The sequence below is a fragment of the Dunckerocampus dactyliophorus genome, chromosome 11 (genome assembly GCF_027744805.1).
Source record: "Dunckerocampus dactyliophorus isolate RoL2022-P2 chromosome 11, RoL_Ddac_1.1, whole genome shotgun sequence".
Classification (NCBI taxonomy): domain Eukaryota; kingdom Metazoa; phylum Chordata; class Actinopteri; order Syngnathiformes; family Syngnathidae; genus Dunckerocampus; species Dunckerocampus dactyliophorus.
The window spans coordinates 20,159,263-20,182,270 of record NC_072829.1 but is presented as its reverse complement, the minus strand read 5'-3'; the positions used below and the strand labels follow the sequence as shown (position 1 = coordinate 20,182,270).

Genomic DNA, 23,008 nt, shown 5'->3' with positions numbered 1-23,008 from the left:
TGAGTGCGCATGCGTGCACTGCTGCAGATCTCGATACCCAAAAATAACCAATAACAGATATCAGGGAAATAGCTATTTGTATTTGTGCATCATCGGGGTGGTGTTTGCTCGACAACTGGCGGTAGATTAAACGCTGGATGTTCTTAGCTTTCTTGGCATTATGTTTTTGTTTGTATTAATGAAATTTTAGTTGACTAAAATTAATTCCAGGCAAAGACAGACTACAAACAGAAATGTTCCATCGTCCCATTATCATTACGCTTTCCAGCGTTTGTGTTATGTTATTTACAGCGATGCATCTGCTGATCTGCAAGGCACGAATGGATCACTGAGGTGAGTGGTGAGAACAGTCAACACCTTCTGTGAAGGACAAATCTGGTACATACCGTATCTGCGGTAGTAACCTCCACATTCATGTTGCGTTTGGCCTTTGTTGTTTCTCTTGGAGAAAAACATTTAATCATTTCAATAGTTTTCTTCTTCTTTGGATGTTCTTCAGATATTTCATCTTGTCCTATTTTTGAATGTGTGTGTATGGAGGGGATGGAAAGTCAATAAAAAAGTCAGCCAATAACAAATTAAAAAGTGTGATACGTTGACAGATACGATTCGTCAGTCAAGGTGTTTGGCGCCTTTGCCAGTCTCAACACAATGAGCGCCAAACTACACAATTTGCAACATTTTAAACAGGTGGAGGTAAATAATCATTTAAAGGCTGTATTGACCAACGTCGTGATGAGGCCTGCTGATGAAGCGTGTGATCCACTGTGTATTTACGGATGACATGTGTTAATGACTACACTGTAATACAGCTAAAAACATGCTCTTTGGTAATAAACTTTTACAGTAGAAGTAAGACACACCGAAACGTGTACAGTCCGTGCGGGCTGTGCAATTTTAGAGGTATATTATTTGTTTTTTGAATACTTGAAGATGTATGAGGAAATGACTAATTTGTTCGTGCAGACATGAACAAAACGATGAGCAAATAAAAAAAAGAAAGAACCAAAACACAGGCAAGCACCTTAGAGTGGAGCACGAACACCTGCCATAACCGACCGTTAAATCTCTCCTACTTGGGAGAGAACCGACCATGTGGTCCATCCCCCTCACTTCACTTTGCATTCACGGCACAGCGGTCAGAGCTGTGGGCGGGTCTGCGTGCACTGAGAGGTGCCGGCTATTTGCATATTTTCAAAACATTTATTTCAAGATTTAACATTTAATTTAATTCATATTTAGATATGCTATTTATATTTAGACATAACATATATATTCCATATTTATACTATATAAAATGTACATTTAGATTAAAATTTTCTTTTTAACATTTAACATATTTCATATTTTCACTTAGATTAAACATTTATTTTTCACATGTATATTTAGATGTAATGTTTATCATTTTGGTTTGACATTTAGATTTACAGTAGCATTGCCATGTACATTAAACACTGAGCTTTAGCATTCAGACATAGCTTTGCCATTCAGATTCACTATTTCATTTTTACCTCAGATGTTAAGAAAATGACTTAAATGTGAGAAAAGTGAGCTAAATGTTCAAAATATATCAGCTAAAAAAGTGTGAATTTTTACATTTAGAACCCCATACGTATTCATGCTTTTAATGAATGGTGATAGTTATGTTGAATTTATTTACTCGAGTAGATGAAACTTTTGAAGTGAGTTTCATAAACACGGAAGATTCCAGAGTTTTCCTACATCCCACTTTATTGTCAAGTATTGAATTTAGACGCTTCTCTTTTATTGCCCCTTCCAGACACTATTAAAATAAAGAGAGTAGAACACTGACTTGGCAGAGCTGATGGTGAGTTCAATTTGTGCAAGCACCATAGTGAGACAAACAAATATGGGCGTGAAGAGCAGCATCAGGAGATTTCATTTTGGCAAAGTGGAGGAAGAGATTTAGTGTCGCACTCCGCGCTGCCTCGTAAAACGTCCGTCTGGAAACACAACCAAAAGAATGCAGAGCTTGTAAATTCCCACAGCCTCACATGATGGCCCCATTCAAAATGCATTGATCAGGAGGGGAAAATGATTAAAACATGCATTAGGTGAAATAAGGCCGAGCTTTGACATTGATTTACACCTGAAGCCCAGGGCAGGGTTACAGTTCGCTGCTTTGTGCGTGCATGCCTCTGCTTTTCTCTTTCATTAAACACAAGGCCTGGATGTAATTCAGGTTCAGCATCGCTTTCTGTCAGCAGGGGCAGATTTTTACAAATATCCAGGCAAAATGATTGAATGGTGATATTAACAAATGCACCGTGCATTAGATAAATCAATATTTGCCACTAACTAAATCTTGTTTTATAGCCTGCCATCAAAGTCATTTTAAAGAGCTGCGTTTTGCATTGTTACGTAGTACATATGAACAGTACTATTGATGAATTATGTATAACTACGTTGAATTGAATTGTGAAAACAGGCATGTTAGGTTAATTGACGACTCTAAATTGTCCGTAGGTATGAATGTGAGTGTGAATGGTGCAACTGCGATTGGCCTGCGACCAGTCCAGGGTGTGCCCCGCCTCTCGCACCGAAGGCAGCTGGGATAGGCTCCAGCATACCCCCGCGATCCTATTGAGGATAAGCGGCATAGAAGATGGATGGATGGATTGTTTTTGCAAGGTGCTATATTAGTTTTACTGTATATGCTTCTAACATTTAAGTATACACAGCAGAAAATGAGGCAGGTACAGCAGCACCAGATACATTTAATTTAAAAACTGTACATTTTCTTTATCGTTGCACCCCATAATTTGTTTTTCTATACAATTCCAGAGGGTTAACCTGCACAAGCCCTATTCTCAGATAAGAAACTACCAGATACTGAAACCTTAATTATGAGTGGCTTTTGTTTGGGGACTGGTGCAAGGATCCATTGGGATGAAATACTAAATATATGGTACCCCAGCATGAGCTTGTTGCGTGTTCGTCTGCAGAAGTAGCAGCCATGAAGAGCATTGTTGAATATATATGTTGATGTTCCATCTCTGTAATTTTGTAATTTATCATTTGACTGTCAGTATGTCACTCTCCATTCCTCTGTCTCAACTGTGTTAATTAGCTTACTTGAAGAAATAAAACACTGCACTCAGACTTCAGAGTTTGACTTATTTAATTTTCCCTTGAGCCACCACGCTTAAATTTGAAATTGGATTGGCCGAAATTGGGATGCCAGCTGCTCCTCGATGCCACCAAGTTGCTTGACCTTTAATAAATCTTGGGTTTTATTGCAAGCTGAGTTTATAAACAAAGACGCATCATGGCTGCATACTCTGCAGTCTAGTGGCCTAATGACACTGGCATGCTGATTAGCTTCCTTCAGACAATATTTCTCTCTGTCATCTCTCTCTGTCTCAATCACTCCATCTGTTCCACTAGATAATAAATCATAGGCCAGCATTGTGACGTGTGTGACGGGATGTATTAATCTCATAATTAGAGAATGAAAAGGTGGCGCTAAATTTAGTCTGGATTTACTGTCTAACCCTGCCCTCCATTCGGCATGTTCTTCGCTGATATTTCCCCTTTTTTGTTGTTTTCTTGAATGATAATAATAATTTAAATACATAAATAATACAATATAATATACTGGATAAAATCATTATAATTTAAGTAATATAAATCACAAACACACACACTCACTGAAAGGATCTTAAATATTTAGCCATGATTATTTCCATTTTGATAGTAATAGAGCTCAAAATGATACCCAGTTGTTACACAATTATCTCCCAGTAATGCCACAGTTCCCACGAATAACACAGTTCACTGCACTACCTGTCTATCAAATTCAAGCAGCACTTATAGCGTTGGACTGACGGGGTCCCTCGAGACCAATGCTGTCCCTTCAGGGTCTCTGCTGATGTGCAGGAAACTGGGCGTGAGTCGGCATGTGTGCTGGAAAGGTTGGCGGCATTAGTCTCTGATTGAGTTTTCAGAGAGCAACGCGGGGTGCGAACGTCTCGACAATGGTCTAACAGAATTAGTCGCTTGTGATGAATGGTGTGTAAGAGCAGCACTGACATTCCGCTTACACAAATACACACACGCCTGTGTGTCTGTGCATGTGTGTGTGTGTTTGTGTGTGTGTGTTTCCATACCACCTCACCAAATGGTTCAAGGACTTTTTTTGCACATGCAACAAGAGCTACGTGAGCTGCAAAAGAGTCCCGAACGCAGCATGCTGTGTGTGTGTGTTGGTCTGACAATTTCCTGCAGTTAGAATCAGAGCTCAGCATACTCACCATAAGTCTTATTTATTTTGCTTACTTGCTCACCTTTGAATATGCACGGTGTTCCATGAGACCTTGCAACTGTTTTCGAACAGTAGGTGCTACAAATGAGCAACACTTCACCCTGAGCAGCCCGGCCCAACAGTATCGATCTGAATGATGTATTCATGAGCCTTGGGCGAGGTTTTAATTGGAAATAATGTCTTAGTTCAAAAATGTAAGTAAAACTATTTGTTGAGGAAGTAATATTGTTGACCACCTATGATGACGAGCTCTGGGTAGTGACCGAAAGGACAAGATTTGAGAATACAAGTAGCCGAAATTTGTTTTCTCCGTAGGGTGGCTAGGCGCTCCCTTAGAGATAATGTGAGAAGCACTGTCATCCGGGAGAAACTCTGAGTAGAACCACTCTTCCTCTGAATTAGGAGGAGCCAAATGAGGTGATTTTTTTAGTTGGGAATGACACAATTGTCATGAATGTAAGACATGTTACACTATATTGATGAATATATCAATATACAGTATATAGAAGAAGAACATATATAGAATAAGATACCCATTTAACAAATCCAAGCTGAAAATTTGGTCAGATTTGGTGTATTTACTGTTTTGTGTCATATGGTGTATCATCCCCTGGAATGTCAAAATACAAAGATCATGAAGGCTTCCTTGTGAGTGATGATGCACTGCCTGAAACAGAAACATTGCACAAATGGAACTGAGACTTGGGAAAATAAACAAGATGATGATTATAAAAAACATGTAGCCACACCCATGTCAGGTCCGACACTGTCTTTATTGGACCTGAACCACACCCATTTTTAATCGAGAGAGCCCTGCGAAAGCAAATGCACCTGCAGCCTTATTCTCAAAGCCGAAGAATAAAGTTACAATAATGTATGTGAACTCTTTTTTTGTGTGGTGGAAAACACCTGAGACAAGACATGTTATTACCAGTATTTAGTGATGTGTGTATGGGATTTTTGTATATTTATTCTGAGTACAATGTGGAAGTCTGGTTCATCAAAAAAATGTTTGCTCACAAGTTATTTTACACCACATTATGTCTTTATGAACCTTGTTTTGTGCACCAAGACACAGCAAAGGGTCTTCTCTAAACTGTTCCCTAAAAATTGGAAGAACAGAAATGTCCAAAATGTCTTGACACGATGACACGTTGCAAGTTGTCGTTGACCTTGGCCAAGCCAAGAAATTCAACAAGGCAATATCACTGCTTTCCAATATCACTGCTTTCTGTGATGTTTTTAACACCGAAGTGGAGGGAATGTGCATTTTCAAAAAGAGTTTAAAATATCCGATTCACTGCAAGTCCGTGAATGCATCTACACTGCTGATTGGATGAGCAAGGCAAGGGGGAAGGGAACCAGTGTGTGCAGTGAAACATGAAAAAGAGTGAGTGTGAGTGTGCTACCCCCGCAGTAAGCTATCAATGATCATGAATACGTCCCTAAAGAAAAATCTTGGAAGAAAACAGAGTTTATTTCTGAATGGACATACTGTATATTTCTGTTGAAAGTAGGGATGCTCCGATCGATCGGCCATCGATCAATATCGACCGATTTCTGTGAAAAAGCAAGTTTTCAGCATACTGTATACCGATAATTGCCTTTCAACGCAGATCACAAAAGCCGATCACCTGTGGCCCGTACTATTGCAGCATGCAGTCTGCCACATCCATATTTCTTTACACTGCGCAGGTGTGCCAAATCCAAAACAAACATGTCTGCCATGTGGAACTTTCCTGCCGTTTGTGAGAGTGATGTACATTTTGCACTCTGCAAAAGATGCCACGAAAAATATCTTGCCGGGGTAGTACGTTAAAAAGCTTTAATTCATTACGGCATTTGAAGAACAAACACTTGATGGAGTATGGTGAGTTTTCGAGGCTCACGATGTCAGATGGCAGCTAATGTAGCCAAGACGGTGGACAGCATTCACCCGTATGTGCGTAGTCAGACGTCTAAAGCAAATAACCCCAAAAATAATTGAATTCATCGGACTAGATGACCAGCCTCCCTCAGCAGTGGAAGACACCGTGTTTGCCGACTGCTCTCTCACTTGGAGCCCTGCCACGCACAGCTTTTTCTAAAAAGTACCCAACTGCAGATGGGCGTAAGAGAGTGATTTCGGAACTACTACAAAAGGTTGAACAGAGCAAATATACAGCACTTTCAAGAAGTGGATCAACACTCCAAACTCAACTACAGCTGCTAGTGTTGAGAGATCGTAAAGACGGGGAAGCCGTTAACAGCTGGAGAATACGTGAAAGAATCTTTCAAAAAAATATCAGAGTATCTATTCTCCAAATTAAAGAAAAAAGAAACAGGAAATTATTCTGAAAATGAAAGAAAGCCTCTTTCTGCAAAGACAGTCAAGGGCAGGACCAGTAGAATGGCAGCAAACATCACCAGTAAGCAAATTGATAACATTAATTAAGCGCAAGCATATTAAATTGCCTGTGATGAGCCAAGTGATGTAAATGATATTGAACAGACAGAACTGATATGTGAACTCTGATATATATATATATATATATATATATATATATATATATATATATATATATATATATATATATATATATATATATTTTATGTTAAAGTTGGCTCCGTTTTGTTTTAATTTTACACAAATACGGGAGTGACTCACATAAGCCTACATAGTTCAGTATTGAACGTATTTCAATGTACAGGAGGCCTACACATGCACTATGTACTTCTGTTAGTTGAATTCTGACAGTTAAAATTGAAAAAAGATTAAAACTTCCAAAAGTTAATAAGCTGTGCCATGTTTTGCGTCTACAGACTATGTTTCTTGACTGGAAGAGGACGCAAAATGGCTGTTTTGATAGTAAAGGTTGCCGACCCCTGGTATAGGAGAATGGGTATGGTAATGCTCCTCATGTTTCCAACAAAGTCAGACTATTTATCATCTATTTATTTATCAAACCCTTTGCTTTGTGCTCGGTCATGTATGGCTTGCACACAGCTGCTCGACCACAGCGACCATAGCTTTTGTTCTGAAGTTAAAGCTGGAGAAAGTTAGGAACTCTTAATTTATTGAGTCAGCAGAATGATGGTGACTTTTACGCTCTATGTGCCTCAGCACTCATTGATCCCACTCAGTAAATTTCTCTGCTTTTTGAATGCTTTGCAAAAATACCACTTACCGTTGACCATGGCACATTTAGCAGGGATATACTGCAGTTTGACTTCTGGCAAAGGTGGGTGGATGTTTACCTATATTAAAGTGGGGAGCAATTTAAATTTAATGGACATAAAAAGGGAAAGGGACACATAAACTTCCAATGAAGAGGTAGAGAGAATTGAGGGAGACTTCCGCGCACGTCGTCAATGTGACGGGTGTCACTCGTTTCTAATAGGCAGAGTGAGACAGCGTAATCATCAGGTAAAACTCAGTCATAGGCTTACTGATATATCAGTGGCACCAGACTTTCTAACTTACTATTATCATAATGGCTTCGATGGTCTCTCACGTCATCGTCAAATGTACGAGGGGACGGAAGACAGATTGGGAGAAGTAAAATAAAATAAAATATGCCACATGATAATGTTTTCTTCTGTGTGGTGCTGAAACTATTTGTAATGAAGTTTAATGGTCAGAGCTGTGCTCCCAATGAACGACAGAGCTAATCGAGAATAGCAATGAGAAGAGTGCATAAGTCGATGTTCACTTTTCTTTTCTCTGTAATATTTCTTTATAATGTATTTTGTTCAGCACGTTCTTTAAGTTTTTATATTTTAATTTCAAATGTTTCATCCTTTTTACCCCTCCATTCATCATATTTTTCTGTTTCTTTTCTCCTTGTTCCCTTTTTCTCCCCTCAATTCCTCCCCTTCAGCTTATCTAGATGATGAGGAGAATGAGGATCCATTTGGGGACTATGTGATCAGTAAGTCATGACGGTGTATAGCCTCTCGTAGAATACCCAACACATCAATATCTGTTTTTTATTATGTAGTTGTGTTTCCTGTGATTTTAACTGTAATTGACTCTGTCTGTCTGTCTGTATTGTTGATGCCTGGATAATAGAGGCTGTTGAACACAGCATAATAGCTTTTATCTGGGTCGCAGATGAATGAATACAACATTATACCCCAGTCGGTTGAAAAGGCTCTTTTGGAAATTGTAATTGTTCATATTGTTGTAATTGCTGTACCATTCACACCTCTACACCACACTCGACATTACGCCATTACATTTTGTTCAAACGTCTCATCGAGAGAAGTTGTACTGATTGCGGTAAGGATGATCAAATATTTTTTTTCTTTTAGAGACTCCTTTCAGAAGGCAAAGCTTTTTTTCACATCTCCATTTCTGAACTTCTTTTGTTGTGATTAATCTACTTTACACGCATTTCTCATTGATCAGTGGACATTTCCCAGAAGGTGTTGTTTGCTTTTGAAAAGCTGAAACACATGTTGGTGCTCTGTGCTTGCTACGCCATCTCGAGGTGCGTGCCATGTTTATGGGCGACTTGGCCAACTTGGAGGGTGTTGGAAATGAAATTCTCCTAATGGTCAAAAGGACCACTTTAGAAAATTAATTTCACCAAATCTATTTCACCTCCCCTTACGTGTTTATTAATCTCCAGTTATGAGAAGGAAAAAAGACTCACACACTGGTATTTCACTTACAAAATGTATTGAAAAATAAATAATAATAATAATAAAAAAAAAACTGAATAATTTCATATTCTTCAGATATCCGGACCAGCTGTCCATCCTAATGTCCTCCTGTGGCTTCCTGACCAGAAGGAGCGAGAGCCGCCCTGGTCGCTAGTCCCCTATGCCTTTTTATCATTGTTTTCTTCAGACCATTGGCGCCAGTGTCTCCCCAGATAACTGTCTCCCGGATTCTTTTACGAAGTTGTGTGACGCCAGCAGGCTTTTGCTGACTTGTTGACACTTTTTTTGCACAAACAGCATATACTTCCCAGTCTGTCTCAAGGCCTATTTTGACTATGTTTTGTTCCCATATCTGGCTGCTGGTCCCGGCTGGCCTTCGCTTATTGTGAGCTCGCAGTATTTCTGTTTGACCTTTGACATACTTAAAAAGTTGTCCATCTACTTAGCTAATTGTTTAATAAGGCATTAATTCTATAAACTACTTGTAATCACTCACTCAGTTAATTATCAAACAGTTATATTTATACTGTACTTATATTAAGGCACTCAGTTAATAATTCAATCAATAAACTATCAATGCAAAGTTATTTTGAAATCTACTTGTAATATTTTCTCACTCAGCTAACAAGTTAATAAAACAATATTATGCTACATGCGGAAGGACATCGAGTGTGGACTTAACGTTGCGTCTACTGGCACACAGCTATAGAAGGACTTAATATCTTAATATCTGCTGAAGAAGAGCGTACGATCAGCGTATCCCCGATCTAGCTCATGCTCATAAGAAGTTGAATCAGAGCAAATAGACTAGCTTACAGCAATAATCAAAATATTGGAAAGAAACAATCAGTTACATGACAATATGTTGGAATCTAAAAAAGGGGACAACTTACAGGTATATAATGAAAGAAAGAAATATAATAATATTAAATAGGAATTCATTAAAAATGCATTTTTCTCTCACAATATTTCCATAATTACTGCTAGATATTACATAAAATGCGACACAAACAACAGTTATTGGGCACATGTAGCAGCAATATATAAGTATATAGAGTAGACTACTCACAAAAGGTTTGGGATATTTGGCTTTTAGGTCATATTTCAGGATGAACCTAAAATGCAGTACAATCTTTGCAGGAACTTAATTTGACCTACTGTAAACTTTTCAATGCACATGTATGACAACCGTTGACCCCCCCAAAAGAAAGTCATTGCAAACAATGTAGTTACCTATTCAGCCATCATGTAGCCACCTTCACGAACATTTTTGAACACTTCTCTCACACTAAACCAGGCTAAATGTGAATTTGGAAAAGGTACTGTAACAAGTAGGGCAGGGACAGGTGTGTCCTGTTACCCCAGACTAGAAAATCATTGCACAGATTTTTCGGAATGTGTGGGTACTACCGAGGATTGTGTAAGAACTTTGCCGACGTGGTTGCTCCGCTCACAAGTCTAGTAAACCCAAAAACATCATTCATTTGGTCCTCTGAGTGCCAAAATTCCTTTGAAGCTGCCAAGCTGTTATTGTGTAGTGCTCCCATCCTCGCTGCACCTGACTTCACGCGCTCGGGAAAAACAAAAACAAATGCATTTATACAGGGTGAGCCAAAAGTAGGGTTGCTTCGTGACGTGGTAGTACCACAACTCAGAACCAAAGCTAACGTTGACAAAGTGTGCTTCCAGCAAGATGGAGCACCTCCACGTTCAGCGCGGACAGTAAGAGAGTACAGCATCTTCATCAAGCCTTTCCGCAGCGTTGCTTTGGAAGACGGGGCAGAATAGAATGGCCACCACGTTCACCTGACCTGGCACCAATAGATGTATTTTGTTGGGGTGTAGCCAAGAACAAGGTTTATGAGAGAAATTGCAACACCGTGAATGAATTGAAAGATAAAATTTCAGATGCATTCACTGAAATTTATGGAGATCGGAATTTGTGTCGTCCAGAGTGTTTTGGACAGATATGAAGATTGTTGCAAGGTAGAAGGTGGACATTTTGATCACTTGAGAGGTTAAATATTCAGTGTAAAATGTCTAATATGTAAATATAATGTATGTAAATGAATTTCTAAATTTCTAATAAATGTAAAATGTCCAATTGTTAACTGTAACCCTACTTTTGGCCCACCCTGTGTTGTTGTTCAGTGTACTGTACATACTGTCCTACATTAAATACAGTAGACTATACATCCATGCACTAAGGTAGCAAATCCAGCCTTTTGTTCAGATTTGTTTATATGCTTTAGGGAATATTGTATCCACTGGTGGACAGTGGAATACATGCCCTGTAGTACCCCTACATCCAGTATTTGTGTGAGGAACAGATGCAATATTTCTGTTCTTCACAAGGACTTGTAATATGTGTGAAATTATATCTGGCAAATATTCCTTCCAGAGTTGGATATGCAACAATGGTGCAAGATTCTCAGGTGGGGCATTAGTGTGTTAAATTTGTTGAGTTATTGGGATTGTTACCTGTATATGGATTTTCGATTTTAGCTTGCTTATCTATTTGCTTTGTATCTATTTCTCTGCTCATGAAAGGTAAAAGTGTGAAGACTGCTGACAAAAGACTTTTATTGTTTGGAAGAAGGCCTCGTGTCTCAGAAAAAAAAAAAAAAAAGTCTTCTGGGACAAGTCATGAAATACACGAGCAACAGATAGCAAATCAGAGTGAAAAGAGAAGGAAGTGTTGGGTTGTTTTTATCATTTGGATTAGGAACAGTTCCTGCAGCTGTCACGTTATTGTTCCTGAAAACAAATAAAAAGAAATGAGAATCAGTGTCATCATTAACAAAAGGTAATCAACTGTGCCATTAAAACCTCAGCTGGGTCCTCCTTTTAAATTTAAAAAATAGAACTAATTCAGCACATACAGTACTTATCCAAAAGCGGAGTCTCGGCTGCTTGTTCAGAGCTTCCTACTCCTGCAGAGTGATTATGACAAACTGATGGGTGTTTTGTTTTCTAGGAAATGAGAGGATCAATGCACAGTTGACAGTGGGCTGAGCTGCTACAGAGAACGCATAAGAGAGAGTGAGGATAGGTCTTGTAGCTTCCAAGAAAATCAGGGATGAAGAGAGAGGATAGAGTTAAAATCAGATGATGGAAAGAGGATCAAGCGCAGTGGGCAAGATTTAGTAGGCTTCAGCCGGAGCATGGGGAGTAATGGATAAAGAAAGGACTGGAAGTGGGCGGGATTCCGGAGGAGGAATGATTGAGAATCCGATTGAGATTTAACAGTACAGTTAAAAAAAAGATGGCTGAGGATTAACATTCTGTGACTGTCTGTGAGCGCCGAGATAATCTCTGGAGTCCCGCAGAGCCCTACAGGGAGTCCAGAACTGTCTTGAGGGTAGGGCCCTGTACCGCCAGGCCTGTCACTGTGCGTACTGTACGTGTGTGCTTTTGTCGAGGTGTGGCAGGTGGAATGTGATGCTGATTCCAGCTCCCCCGCTATGCAGTTTTCTAAGCAGCTTGATAGCTCTGCCCAATGGGTGGTGGTGATTTTATTTATTTCTTTATTTTTGTTATCATAATGACTTTCAGTTTGCGCTAGTTTACCTCCTGGACTCCACTTTTCCTCAATGTTATAAAAGGCTAAAATTGCACAATCCATCATAATGGTTGGACACATTTTGCTTCAGACAGCATAGTGGAGAAGTCAATAAGTAGCTACATGCAGAGTTTTAATCCATATCGATCTGCGCCCCATACTGTCTCATCAAATGGAGCCCGGTGCTGTGGGGTGCCACACAGCGTGGTGGGGAGAGGCTTGGCATCACCTTGTTTGTTTGAAATATGCAGAAAATGAGACATACACTATATGGACAAAGGTCTCGGACACACCTCTCGGCCAATTAATTTATCGATAAGGGGTTGGGCTAGACCAAATAGACCCCGCCCTGTCCTTCATCTTACAATAACAGCCTTTTCACTTCAAGCGTCGCTCTGTCCCAGTGCACAAAGCGAGGTCGGACGTGTTTGATGAGGTCAGGTCAGGACTCTCACGTTCCTCTACACCTGGGATGAACAGTAACATACAGTGACCTCCGATCTCACAAATTGTCCTCCGGATGTCGACCTAACAAAACCATAAATGTGCATTTGTCCATATAGTGTGCAGGATTTCAAATATTTTTATATTTCATCACAGGCCGGCTTTGTTCATATCCAAAGCGCTCTCTTACTACATGAGTCTGAAGACTGCGGTTTGTTGACATTTACATTGAGCACTTGTACTTTGTTTACCCTGGTAAAGGTGTAAACTAGGGATGCACCAATCAGGGTTTTATGCTGCCAATTCCGATACTGATTATTACTATATTTATTATGATGAATGATATTATATACACGGGGGAAAGGCTAGGACAATTCCAAAGGCACCTGAGGCCCCCAAAAAATAGGTAAATATTAAAAAATAAAAAGGGGGGGTCCCCAACGTGAATTTTTTTTTTTCAAGGGGTCCGGTGTTCTTGGCTGTATCCCTGATATTGGCTTAGGATCTGAAAAAAGGAACTGTAAAATCACCATAATTTAGACAAATATTTGACATACTTTTTCAAGAGAACATAGACAGGTATCACTCGTGAAACTTACAGAGGCTGAGAAACGCCTTCTTTTAGGAGACTTTCGATGTGAGAACATTGTCTGGTGGAGCTCTGGCAGTGCTGTCTGTGAAATATTTCCTTTCAGGTAGCAGCAATAGGGCTCCAAGTGAGAAAGCAGTTGTAATGCTGGTCATCTCGACCCATGAATTCAATCATTTTTCTAATTATTTGCTTATCCCTCTGGCTGTCATGCCCATATGGTCGAGTGTTGACTATGTTAGATGCCATTTGACTGTTGCTGTGCCATGAGCCTCAAAAACTCACCATACTCCGTTAAGTGTTTGTTCTTCAAATACTGTATTAAATTAAAGCATTATAGATATTTTTAGTGGCGTGTGTTGCAGGATGTAAACTTTACATCACTCTCACAAATGGAATAGAAGTTCCACACAATAGACATGTTGGGTTTGCTGTGGCACGCCTGTGTAGTATGAAGGAAAGTGGGAGAGGGACACTACCAAAGACATTAAGTAAGGCACGCCACTGCACACGGGGATCTCTACAGGCTGCAAGCTGGAATAGTACGAGCCACAGGTGATCGTTTTTTGTGATGGGCACTGAAAGGTATTGATCAGCATGTGCCGGTCACGTGCTTTTCCACAGAAATCGGCCGCTTAGCTTTTTGGAGTGCGTTTTTGTAGTTCCTTCAGCGACAGAAATTGACCACCAAACTTACATTTCTGTCAGCATCCAGATGCTTTTCCTCATGCAGTCCCAAGCTGGCCTTCTACTTGTGCTCATACTCTAATAACCACTGTTGACACAAAAACTAACGGCAGGGTTAACTCCTGAGTGTCACCCTGCATTGTAGAGAATTTGCATAAAACAGAACCTAGCACTTTCCAAAGTGTCATCTTTACTCTGGATCAAACAGGTCTCATAATGTCCCACCAGACAGGCCAACCGGTGACCTGCAGCACTTTTACTAATGCAAATCCATGAACTCATCTTTGCTGCTCATGCACAGCGTGGATGCCAAGCAAAGAAATGGATTCTAATTTAAAACCAGCAGGAAAAAAGCTGTTAAAAAATGGCTACACTGATGTCAATATTTCTCTTCAAACCATTTTGTCTCCACTCAATACTCACTTTAATAGCTTGGCTTTGTTTTGCAGACAGACAGATAAGGGGGAAGAGAATAGCAAATCCATATTGGAGTCTCTAACCCCTGATTGTGAAAATGGTCTTGTTTTTGCCACTTAATGCTCAAAGCTGACAAATCATCAGAAACACTGCTAGTGAGTATCTGACTGCCTTTCATCACTATAACCATGTTGGACAGGCTGCCATCTCATCGACTGCCAAATCTTTTCTTTTGCAACAAAATTCTCAGTTGTCTTTCTATTTAGGCTGCTGAGGAATGTTTTTGCATGTCTTCCTTTTCCTCGCTGCACTAAAAGCTTTGTCTATGCTGCAGTCGCCACAGTGACAATCAATAGCACAACCCAATCACCTTTAAATCGGATCAATGGGTCAGTCCATGTGTACTCAAGCCTTTTTCACAGTGATCCTTTGCAAAGTCATGGCTATCTATTTTAGGGCAGACAGCAGCAAGTCACCATAATCAATTACAATGCATGCAGTAAATAAGTCCCCGGTTGATCTTTGAGGTAAGCCAATCAAGGGCATTTTTAAAAGATGTTAGCATCAAAAGATGGACTCTTACTGAAAACCATGCATCACATACATAAACAGACAATGACTAACACGCCTTGCCATCCAAAATGCTGCGCTTAGTTGCACATTCATGTGGTGGATAAAGAGAAACCATGAAATGAAACCCCCTTTTTACTCAGACTGGCCAACAGTACAGGTGGTCCTTGGTTTACGGTGTGTGGTTGTGTTTTTTCATCAACGAAATATACACTATGAATACACTGTGCGGCTCATGCGCAGCCACGCTACTCATAACACTGGACTGTTGCCGCCATTAAGGATGAAGATGGTATTGTAACGTCTAACCAGATGTTTTAAGGATGACGAGGGGGCTGTCGATTCACAATCTCTTTATCGGAAAAACAAAACTGTCTACTGTCAGCCAAACAATGCCAAAATCAGCAAACTCAGCTGTCCTCTTTGCAGAGAGCCATACTCATCCCGCACCCACACACACAGTCGCTTTCACGGCGGGTCGGAAATCATAAAACTCTTTAACACTACACATGACTGCGAGGTCACAACAGTATTTTTGAGCATGTTAAATGATCTGCTCCTATGAAAGTGACAGTAATAAATACTGCAAGCAGCCAAGTGGTCTTATTATTGAGATGGAAAGGTTGCTTGTGCTTTGGTTTTATAAGATAATCTAGGTGTACGTGTCACGGTCGGTCATTTAGCCCGCATGACAGTGTGTTTATGTTCGCCTTTATGCCTTAAGTTCCGGTCTTAGGCTCTTATTTTCTAATGACTTCCTGTTCCTGTTCTGCTCCGTTCTGTTTTTATCCACTTTTACTTTCCTGCTCTGACGCACCTGTTTCTGATTTTGTGTCGTTTATTTAGTTCAGCCGGTGGCGTCCTTCTGTGTTGCAGCATTGTCGTTTGTATGGTTGTTATGTTGTGGATTCCTGCCGCCGTTTAGCAGCAGTATAATTATCATTAAAAATATACTTTTACCTGCATTTTGGGTCTCATCTCTTGCACTCTGTGTTCGCCGCCACAAAGCCAAAACGTGACAATAAGATCCAACTTTGTCCAAAACATTGCAGTCTAGGAACGGGACTTGTACATTAATTAACATGAATTAACCCTAACCTAAACCCTTCAAAGGGGGGAAAAATAATTGTAATATGGATGTGGGGCTTTACATTCACTGCCCCTAAAAACAATTACTCTAACACATTTTAAAGTTTGATTTTGGAATTTTCATATATGACCAGCTCTGCATACCTGTTGTTGCCCTGAGACCCCACTCCACCACAGTTAAGTCACAAATACAAATGTACGGCTTACGTTTTGACTGTAATCGTACAGGCTGCACTGATAAACAACAATAAATAAACAACATCTGTCAATCATAATGATCAAATTAAACACATTTATCACTAAATTATTACAGATCTGAATGTCACTAATTACATGCAAAATAAACATTTGAAAAATATTACATTATTTCAAAGTTGGTACACGTCTGTGCCGTAAGGAGCCAAAAACACATAGCACATCGGCAAAAAAAGGGAACACACGAGCACGCTGTCGCAGCATGTCGAAGTTTTCTGTTGATTTCATTTCAGCTGAAAATCTTTTGTATAGTGCCAGATTGATTTTTCCCAGTAGACACCTTTTTTTCATGTTCATCCTTCTTTCAAGCATTTCAGGGACGAAAACCGTGAGATTGCTGATGGGCAGGAAGTGTGAAGATCACTTCAGTAACAGCACTTATTTTTGTGTATCTTTTATTTGACTGCTGCCACAGGACATGCCCATCTCCATGGCGACAGTTTGCTATTTTAACATTATTTTTTCTCTGTATTGTGTTTTCAAGAGAGCTCATGAGAAGGCCGAGTAAAACTGTGTTCCTCTACCTATTTCACATATACTCACCAACCACAAAATATACTACTAACACCTGTACAGTTTGGTGAATAGCAATGCAAGGGCAACTCAAATTATGTGAGAAATGTTCATTTCTGCCTTTGTGGAGACAATAATGCTGAGTTTTGATTGACACTGTCACATAGGTATTCATTTCACGGCATATTTATTACTGTGGCTGTAGTTTGCAGTGATGTAGAATGGCAGCGCATCGCAGCACATTGTCCAGAAGCTGGAACAGTTTTTAATTGGCGTATGGTGCAGTTATGTTTGACTCATGTGAACTCTCCATGGCAACAAGTGGAAATGCACATCTCCGATTTGACCAGGAGTTTGCCCCGCCATTTTTTCCATATAAAATGTTACTGAATCTGTAGTTCATCTCTGACACTGTAGTACACGCAGCGCTGTACATTTACTGTGAAGTATTCTTGAAACGCCCTCTTCAAGTGATTTCACATACACTAGCTTGTTTTAATGCAGACCAAACCTGCCAAGTTGAAACACAGCCTTTTTGTTTTGATGGACCGTGAAAAACTCTATGTATGTGTCATTTTCTTATTTCCTGGTAAATTTCAACAGCATGTTTCGCTGTCCAAAGTTAGCAATCGGGTTCAGTCGACATCTTAAGTGTGATTTATTTCATTTTCGGGATAGGGAATGAAGTTTGATAAATCCATACAAGTGATATCATTCAAAACTGGAATAAAGTAATGCCTCCAAGATGACACCGTGAGTCAGATTGTTATATTAAGTAATGACCTCCTGCCTTTTCCAATGGGGTGATAAGGTCGTTGTGAGTTCCCTTGTAGGTCGTGATTGGCTCCTGTCAAATAAAGCGCTATCTGGTCCTCAAGGACTTATGCCATTTTATGACGTGGACATGTGCGTTTTTTTAGTCTGGTGCGGCTTATATATGTACAAATCGGTTTTGTCTCTGGAAATGTAGTGGGTGTGGCTTAAACAGTGGTGCGTCTTATACACCTGAAATAAATAAATGAATTAATTACACTGATGTCTACTAGTCTTTATGTGATGATTTGAAATACAGCACTTTTTAAATTACCCAGAAACCTTAGGTTAATTTACACAAAACATCAGTATAGGATTGGTATCGCCGATACCAGCCTGAATTATACACGGAATCACACGTCACTACTACGTCTTTGAATGTGTCTTCTAAATGCAACATTTTATTTATTCACTTATTAACTTATTTACATTTTTTATTTTGTGGTAAAGGTATTTATATTGTATTTCTGATTTGGTCATTTTTGGTCGACACGTTATCGTACAAATAAATGTCCACGGTGATAACGATGCCATTCAATTTCTCAAGCGTATGTACATTGTCGCTGAAGCGGGTGCCATATAAAAATATCACCTCGGGTGCCGCTTTGGGTAGGGCTCTGAGCAAATGTGTGCGATCTCTGAATCCGTTGTAACAGTTACAGTTTGCAATGTGGTGGTGTGCAGCGGCAGGTGACAAATTGTGTCAGTATCCATATACTTGGCTGATTAAATTAGGAGTTGCATGTGTGAGACATCAGCCACCCATGAAACTATTTAGCTATTTTACCCAGGCGCACCTTCTCTCTGTCTCTCACAAACCCATTTTGTCGCTTATCGACACACGTTGTGGTCACAAATACGTGCACAAACACACACACACACACACACACACACACACACATCATTTCACAATTAGCCCTGAGTGTGCTTGACTCGGTGTGTTAAGGACCTATCTGGTGCTGTGGGATGAGAGAGGTATGAAAATTGAGAGATTACTCACTCTTCCCAGTACACCCACGCACCTGTGTCCACGTTCACCCCTTTCTCTCATTTGTTGTGCGGTTAACAACAAAATCCTATTTTGTCTTCTCAGTCCCACACATTGAACCACAAGTTGTGAGTGGAACTAGATCTGTGGCTGTGTCTCATAGCCGAGTCATTGCCTCCTCCAACACACACACACACACATTCACTTTGCAGAGGCCATGTGTTAGGATGATGATAGAGGGCTTCAAAGACACACTGCAGAAGCTGATCTTCCACATTAAACGTCTCAGAGGTGAATCTCACTTCCATGCACGTGTCCTGTCTCTGACACACACACTTTATGTGATTATACTGCCAAACTCCAAAATTTGGGAAAAACAACACACATGCGATGAAGCTGTAGCCGTTGAATCACATTTTACCCATCACTTAGAGGAGTACCCAGTGGATCAAAAACATTCTACAATCTAGCACGATGCAGAGTAGATAGCCGCAATTTTGGGGGGTTTACATTCAAAGACAAACAAAAATGGCGAAAATGGCAAGAGGCTAGAAGGCTAGGAAAGGTGTTTCTCCAAGCCTGTCTGCATGTTTCCTGGGATTTAGCTAGTTTAGAGTAGCAAAGGTATAGATTATTGATGGGCATGGTATCGATATATCGATGCTCACAAAAGTATTGAATGAGTATCGAATACTCTTCTAAAGTTCTGATGCTAATTAAATGAAAAAAGAGCTTGTGTCACTTCTTCATCTTTTAGAGTAACTTATTACATACAGGTTTTGTGTTGCAACGCGCCCCGGTAGCATAATATTGAACAGATCCATTAATGTTACGTGACCACTGACCAGAAGAGTGGGGACTAGTTCAACAACAACACATGTTAATGTGTTAATAGAAAAACTAATTAGCAAACTACCATAAATTCCGGTGTATAAGCCGCACCGGTGTATAAGCTCAACCCACTAAATTCAGAGGAAAAAGCCAGATTTGTTCATATATAAGCCGCACCGGTGTATAAGCCGCACGTGTCCACGTCATAAAATGACATATTGTGTCACGCACAAGTCCGTGAGGACCACGCAGCTCTTTATTTGAGAGGAGCCAATCATGAGCTATGAAAAACTCACGACAAGCTGTCAACCCATTGGCAACTGCAGGAGGTCATGACTCAATATAATAGTATAATAATCTTACAAACAACATTAAACTCGTCACACAGCAACTTAACACTCAATAGGTACCTATGAAATATACATCCTGCTGTGGAGACTGGCACGTGCGCAAAGCGCCGGCTCCGCTCCAGTAGCGCAGACATGCAAGAGCGAAAATTACTTTTCAATCACACAATCAAGGTATGCTAATCTGACTTTTAAAAAGCCAAACACAATCTAATTAAGGTGTTTACATGCATGTTGATAAAGACATAAACATGTAAAACGTGGTAAATGTATGCTGTACTTTCTACCTGTATTATCACGTATTTATAAATTATCACTGACTTGGAGTGTATGAGATGTGTTTTATGAGAGAAAAACTGCCTATTTTCGAAGAAAAAAAAAGTTTAAATACCTTGGATGGATGAATAAAGATAAATCTATGTGGACTAAGCTGACGGACACATAAATGGCACCTAAAAATGATTGATGCGATAAAAAAAAGATTGATCTAGTCTTCTTGACCCTGTTAAAGTTGTCATTTGAGCCTCAATGGCGAGGTAGATTGCATTTTGTGGCATTTGACTTTTTGGGAAAGTTTCGTCGGAGCTTTTTTTTCACTGTGCATATGTGTTGAGGGAGTTTGATAGCATCAGTGTCATCACCTGGCTGTATATCGCGTGTAACCCACCTTCAGATTTGTGCACACATATTTTTTTGCCTTCACCTCGTCAGTCGCCTGACTTAGAATTCAGTATCGATTCAGACATCTCAGTGTGGGGGTCATCAAGTTGACCATCTTAGTGCTGTTTGTGTGCTTGTTTTGAATATGTTTGCGTGTTTGTAATGTAAACGCCCTCCTCTCTTGAGAAAGCTGCTCGGCCCCTCTGCCCTTCAAAGTCATTTGGAATTCATATGGAAGCATGACCCTGACAGATGTTTCCTTTTCTTCTCCAGAGAGCAGCAGAGGAAAGGGGAAATTGGGGTGTTGTTATTAAGTGAGAAATATGAGAGAGGGCATATGAATATCGGAAGTGAGACACTGAAAGACAAAATAGGGGACAATTTTTAATTCTTGTTTGTCTGTTGTTAGTCTTTAAATCTTTGAGAAATACAGAACAAAAGGACATCTGAGGAGCTTCTTGAAATATTTTAATAAATGTCTTGGCAAAAGATGCAGAGTGAGGGAAAGCAAACCACAGGGAGCTCTGAAGTTATAATACTTCTGGATTTAAATATTCACTGGGCACAATACCCTGGACTACGCAGAATCAGTTTTTGTGCAAATATAACAATCACTTGCAGTGTGATTCTGTAACAAAATACAATCATAAACACAATTTTATAGTTTCCATGATAAACCCTTGTTTATCGTGATCTATTTGTTCTAGACCCAAAGTGAATTACTGCAAAGTGGGATTCCTGATTTATAAATCAAATATTTTCATAGTTTGAGCATAGAAAACTTGTTTATGACCTTCTAAATATGGTTTTTAACATTATTAGAGCCCTCTAGACATGACATAACAGCCCTGTAGTCATCTTTACACTCATATTCCCTAATATGGACATAATCAGAGAAAATAAGCCGTTTAAGACATAAATAACACCCTTGCCTGTGTATGTTGCAGTTGGATTACGGCCACAACAGTAGCCCATATTATGATGATTATTATTGTTGTTGTTATTATTATTATTATTACTGTTATTGTTGTTGTTGTTATTATTACTACTACTACTACTACTAATAATAATAATACGTATTATTATTATTATTTATTTATTATTATTATTATTATTATTATTATTATTATTATTATTATTATTATTATTATTATTATTATTATTATTATTATTGTTGTTGTTGTTGTTCAAATTCAAATTCAAACCTGCAATAAAAGCCTGTTGTTCCGGCGATCAAGTCTGGTGCTTGTGTACCTCACCAGACATTACAGTAACATTACTAGCGACACCTTGTGACCAATGTAGAATACTACACTTGAACTTTATTGGAAACCTCAGCAGCAGGTCCAATCATCATTACACACACTGGCCCGGCTCACTGTGTGTGATGTATCTCCCTCTAACCGTTCCCTGTTCACTACCTTTACATTACAATCCTATTGTAACTGACGCTCCCTTCGTCCTTTGTTATGAGTTCTTCCTTGAACTTAATAGTGTTTCTCACCTTCTTTATCAACGCTCTGGCACTTGCAACTTTTTGCAAGTGAGTCCCAATTCAGTAAAAAACTTGCGAACGGCTCGTTCGTGACTCACACATAATTGGAGTGAAACCTCGGTTGGCATCATTAATGCATTGCAGAATGTCTGACTCAAACCGAAATGTACTCTAAATTAATCAAACTGTCCCACAAGAAGTAATGTAAATCCAACTAATGAGTTCCAGAAATATTAACGCAAAACATTGTTTAATAGACAGCGAGAACCACACAGACACCACCTTTGTGTTTTGCTATGAGTTATTGCTTGGAGTCAATAGTGTTTCACACCTTCTTTATGAAAATGCTGGCGCTTGCAACGTTCTTTGGCTCCACTGCGGGTTATTCGGCAGTCATGACCAATAAGAAAAGCAGAGACCTGTTGCGTAAGTGTATTAGTTAGCAAAGAACTACACCGTCATCCGCTGGTGACATCATAGATGGCCGGTTCCCGTGCTCGCGCGATGCTAACAGGGACGTTTTGTGATAAACATACCTTGCAGACACAGTTGGACACACACAGTGTATTAATAACACGTCAAGACACGCACAATAGTGTACAATATTGAAATGTACTGAAACCGAGGCAAATTTCCGACGTAAACTAAAAAATATGCTAACCGAGGCATACACTAACCAAGGTTCTATTGTATTACACCAGCCAGATATTTTCATTGTTTGCTCTTAACAGCTGTTTTGTGTACGATACATAATTTTGTGCCTTGTGAGAATATGTTTTTCACAAAAGATTTCAGTGAGTTTTTTTCATTTTGTGT

At 39.6% G+C, this 23,008-nt stretch overlaps 1 protein-coding gene across 14 annotated transcripts in view; it reads left to right on the top strand.

Annotated features, from left to right (window-relative positions):
* tenm2a (teneurin transmembrane protein 2a) overlaps positions 1-23,008 on the top strand; it is a 296,346-nt gene that overhangs the window by 104,516 nt on the left and 168,822 nt on the right. For 7 of the 14 annotated variants that reach the window (XM_054791378.1, XM_054791384.1, XM_054791389.1 and 4 more), the window contains one exon: positions 8,146-8,196. The exons of the other annotated variants lie outside the window; for them this stretch is intronic. In XM_054791378.1, the coding sequence (XP_054647353.1) occupies positions 8,146-8,196 (51 nt within the window). The remainder of the gene's footprint in view (positions 1-8,145; positions 8,197-23,008) is intronic. 14 annotated transcript variants of the gene reach the window in all.